At 37.5% G+C, this 2,657-nt stretch overlaps 1 protein-coding gene across 1 annotated transcript; it reads left to right on the top strand.

Annotated features, from left to right (window-relative positions):
* The first annotated feature begins 217 nt into the window (after nucleotides 1–217).
* LOC122605036 (aspartic proteinase PCS1-like) lies at nucleotides 218–2,443 on the top strand. Its single transcript, XM_043777906.1, has one exon. It carries the CDS (start codon nucleotides 879–881, stop codon nucleotides 2,184–2,186), a length of 1,308 nt encoding a protein of 435 aa, XP_043633841.1. The 5' UTR covers nucleotides 218–878; the 3' UTR covers nucleotides 2,187–2,443.
* The last annotated feature ends 214 nt before the right edge of the window (nucleotides 2,444–2,657 follow it).

Here is a 2,657-nt window from a genome sequence, read left to right as displayed (position 1 = left end):
GATTTGTTATATATAACTTGGGTTCAATACATAAATTAAAAGATTACCCATAAAGGGAACAAAATACAAAATATATCTACACCTTGAATGAACTTTTTTAAATATCTCTATCTTGTGATTTTCTCGGCAGCAGAAGAAGAAGCATTCTTATGCTAATGTAAGCAGATATATATCCCTATAATCGAATGGCGGATGATCCAAGTACTAACAGGTGGATTGGATGTATAAGACTCACTCATATTTGACCCATTATCTTCAACTGAACTACACTTTTAGCCCTTCAACTTGATCATGAATATTATACGTGTACACACTTTGAATTGGAACCCAAGCTAAGATTGAAGAAACACAATCACTTCTCAACACAAATCATATATCATATACGATTAACTCATCAACTTACCACGACCACAAAATGACCCGCCGCCACGGCCTCGATATTGCTAATCCTCAACCATATATACATACTACTAGCTAGGACTATTTACCTCTCATTCGCAATTTGAAATTCAAACCAAGTGTGACCACAATAACCTACTCTCGAAAACAAGAAAGACCCTCTACAATATGTCTTTTTTAGTAGTAGGTCCTCCACAACCAACAAAAATCCTAAATCGACACAACAGGTAGTACATAATATGGTGTCCTTTCTTACCACTCCACTATATAACTCAAAACATGTCCACCATTCCACACACAGTCATCGTGTCCCTAGCTATGTGAAAGAGAAACAACAACAAATAAACCAGCCACAACAACAAAAATAAAAAATAAAAGTAAAGAAAAAGAAAAGAAAAACAACCTTTTCAATATTCCCACATTAAACCCACATAAAACCCCCATAAAACATAACACATATCTTTAATACCTTATTACATATGGCCTCTATTCATCATCATCTTCTTCTTTCTAAACTCTTCTTCATTTCTTGTTTATTTGTTCAATCAAGATCCATCCTTTCTTCAAAAAATGCAATCTTACCCCTCAAGATTCAATCAATTCCATCCGGGTCCTCGACAAAACCTCCAAAGAAACTCTCATTCAACCACAATGTATCTCTAACCGTCACCTTCGCCATCGGATCACCACCGCAGCCGGTTACCATGGTGTTAGATACTGGCAGCGAGCTCACATGGGTCCACAGTAAAAAAACACCAAATACACCTTTATCGTACGACCCATTACATTCTACATCGTACACACCTGTTCCTTGTACGTCACCCATTTGCATGACCCGAACCCGAGACTTCACAATGCCCGCTTCTTGCGACCCGAAAAAGCTTTGCCACGCTATCGTCTCTTACGCCGACGCCACTTCAGTCGAAGGCAATCTAGCGATTGACACATTTCGGGTCATGGATTCGGACCTACCCGGAATAATATTCGGATGCATGGATACGGATACAAGTACTAACCAATACGAAGATTCAAAGAGCACCGGTTTAATGGGCTTAAACCGGGGGTCCTTATCTTTTGTAACTCAAATGGGTTATTCAAAATTTTCGTATTGTATTTCGGGTCAAGACTCCACGGGCGTGTTAATATTCGGAGAATATAATATTACGTGGCTCCGAACATTAACTTATACGCCCATGGTTAAAATCACGGACCCGTTACCTTATTTTGACCGGGTCGCATACACGGTCCAGTTAGAAGGAATTAAAGTTGCGGGTACAGTTTTAGCCTTACCAAAATCAATATATGAACCCGACCATACGGGTGCGGGTCAAACCATGATTGACTCGGGTACTCAATATACTTTTCTACTAGGACCGGTTTACACCGCCTTAAAAAGCGAATTTTTAAAGCAAACAAAAAATGTGTTACGTGTTTACGAGGATACAAACTTTGTGTTTCAAGGTGCCATGGATCTTTGTTACCGGGTTGAGAAAGGTCGGGTCGGGTTACCGGTATTACCAAATGTGAGTATGATGTTTCGGGGGGCCGAAATGGTGGTGTCGGGTGAGAAGTTATTGGTAAAAGTGGAAGGAATAATAACGAAAGGGAGTGATGACTTATATTGCTTTACGTTTGGAAATTCCGATTTGTTGGGGATTGAAGCATATGTAATCGGACATCACCATCAACAAAATATGTGGATGGAATTTGATCTTGCAAATAATCGGGTCGGGTTTGCTGAGGTTAGGTGTGATACAACGAGTCAAAAGCTTGGAGTTGACTTGTAAAATATGACACGACAAAGATTCACAAAATTCGATTTATTTGTTTTTATGGATATCATAAACGGTAACATGATGACCCGACTTGTATATATTACAAGTACATTTTGTATTTAGATTGTATTTAATTGAATTAAACTATACATTTATTATAACCACATTTTGTATTTAGATACGAGTATATGGATTTAATTGAATTAAACTAATCATTTATTTTGTTTGTTACAACCTACAAAGGGGCGGATCTTTCTTTATTCAATTCATTGAATTTTTTGTTGAACCATTCGTATTACGAGTATTATTTTGTTTGTTATAATAGTGAGGATTTTCATTTCGGGTGATTGGATAAGATTGTTTTATGGATATTTAGAATACTTGATGATCGACTCAGGTTATGTGATATAGTCAGGATATTTGACTATTTTTAGACCCTCAGTGACTATCCTAGATGAGTTATGAGTAGATGTTACTTGGTGA

This window comes from Erigeron canadensis, chromosome 6, assembly GCF_010389155.1.
Source record: "Erigeron canadensis isolate Cc75 chromosome 6, C_canadensis_v1, whole genome shotgun sequence".
Classification (NCBI taxonomy): Eukaryota; Viridiplantae; Streptophyta; class Magnoliopsida; order Asterales; family Asteraceae; genus Erigeron; species Erigeron canadensis.
Note: the sequence above shows the minus strand (reverse complement) of the source record. Positions and strands in the feature narration are given on the sequence as shown.

Coding starts and splice junctions, on each gene's coding strand:
- LOC122605036 (XM_043777906.1), top strand. CDS start 879: ATGGCCTCTATTCATCATCATCTTCTTCTTTCTAAACTCTTCTTCATT.